Here is a 1,371-nt window from a genome sequence, read left to right as displayed (position 1 = left end):
CCAAAAAATTGGAAGATTTGAACCAAAAATGAAGGCAAGGCCCCCCCCCCCCTACATCAAATGTGCCAACTCCACCATCCCCTTTAGCTTTTAAACCTACCTTTATATCTTTGGGACTTATTTGTAAAGCGCTGGTTAAATCCAGTACAGCAGAACTATAGTCGTTTAGTTTAGAGAACACCGTACTCCTGGACAAATATCAGGTTTAAGTCAGTAGAACTATAGTTTTTTAGTTTAGAGAACACTGTACTCCTGGACAAATATCAGGTTAAAGTACAACAGAACTATAGTCGTTTAGTTTAGAGAACACTGTACTCCTGGACAAATATCAGGTTAAAGTACAGCAGAACTGTTGTTATGAAGGTTATGATAATTAATTAAAAGGTACAAAATGTCAGCTCCCAGATCAGACAAATACCCCCACACTTGAATCCCGAAATGAATTTACAAATTCCGGACCAAAATAAGGTTTTTTATTTTACAATGACCTATTTTAAGATAATGGTCACATTTAACGAATGACTTCAACTTTAAGATATTCGAAATGATTGCTCTCACCTTTGCTTAAATATCTCGAGTTTGTACTTTGAATTCTCCTCTCCTGGAATGGGATTTAAAACTTAGAAATTAAGACGTATAAAAACAACCTTAAACTTGTTAAAAAAGAATTTCTGACATTTTCTAGGGCAATAACTCATGATGTCAAATGTTATAGCATATTTTAATTGTAAAAAAAACTAAAATAATTTCGCGAAAAATTTTAACTTTTTTACTTCTTTATCTTACAAATAATTAATGCATCAAACTTAATATTTTAAGAAGTAGACCGTTGATATTTTATCAATACAAAATAAAAAGGAAAAAATCCATGAACATTTAATAGACCCCATTGTCTTGTCTAATGTTTTTTTAAAATATCTATGTCGTCTTTAATATCCTGCCTAAAGCTAGCCCATCTGAAAAGCAACTAATAGCCTCAGAAAATTCTTTTGATTTCAGATGCTTTATCCCATTCTGTAGACAGCTGTGCATACTAGCAACCTGAACATTGTATAGAAGTTTACAAGTTTCAGGGTGGCCAAAACTTTTTTGAAAAAATCCGTACAAAAATCCGTACATTTTCAGAGGAAATCCGTACAATCCGTACAATTTTTGAAAAAAAAATCCGTACAATCCGTACATTTTTTTAAACAAATCCATACATTTTTTTAAAAATCCGTACAATTTTCGAAAAAATCCGTACAATCAGTACAATTTTCGAAAAAAAATCCCTGCAATGAGTACATTTAAGAAAAATAAAACCATTTTTGAAAATATTATTCAACACTGTCTCACACCCTCCCATTCCCCACCACCTCTTTCTCCCCCCCC

General features: G+C 32.6%; 1 protein-coding gene across 4 annotated transcripts in view; it reads right to left on the bottom strand.

Annotated features, from left to right (window-relative positions):
- LOC111709201 (FK506-binding protein 5) overlaps positions 1-1,371 on the bottom strand; it is a 25,094-nt gene that overhangs the window by 8,380 nt on the left and 15,343 nt on the right. For all 4 annotated transcript variants that reach the window (XM_023482814.1, XM_023482817.1, XM_023482816.1 and 1 more), the window contains 3 exons: positions 942-1,041; positions 559-601; positions 101-188 (listed from right to left, as the gene is read on the bottom strand). In XM_023482814.1, coding sequence (XP_023338582.1) covers positions 101-188; positions 559-601; positions 942-1,041 — 231 coding nt within the window. The remainder of the gene's footprint in view (positions 1-100; positions 189-558; positions 602-941; positions 1,042-1,371) is intronic.

Source organism: Eurytemora carolleeae, unplaced genomic scaffold, assembly GCF_000591075.1.
Source record: "Eurytemora carolleeae unplaced genomic scaffold, Eaff_2.0 scaffold921, whole genome shotgun sequence".
Taxonomy (NCBI): Eukaryota; Metazoa; Arthropoda; class Copepoda; order Calanoida; family Temoridae; genus Eurytemora; species Eurytemora carolleeae.
This window is presented reverse-complemented; position numbering and strand designations above follow the sequence as displayed.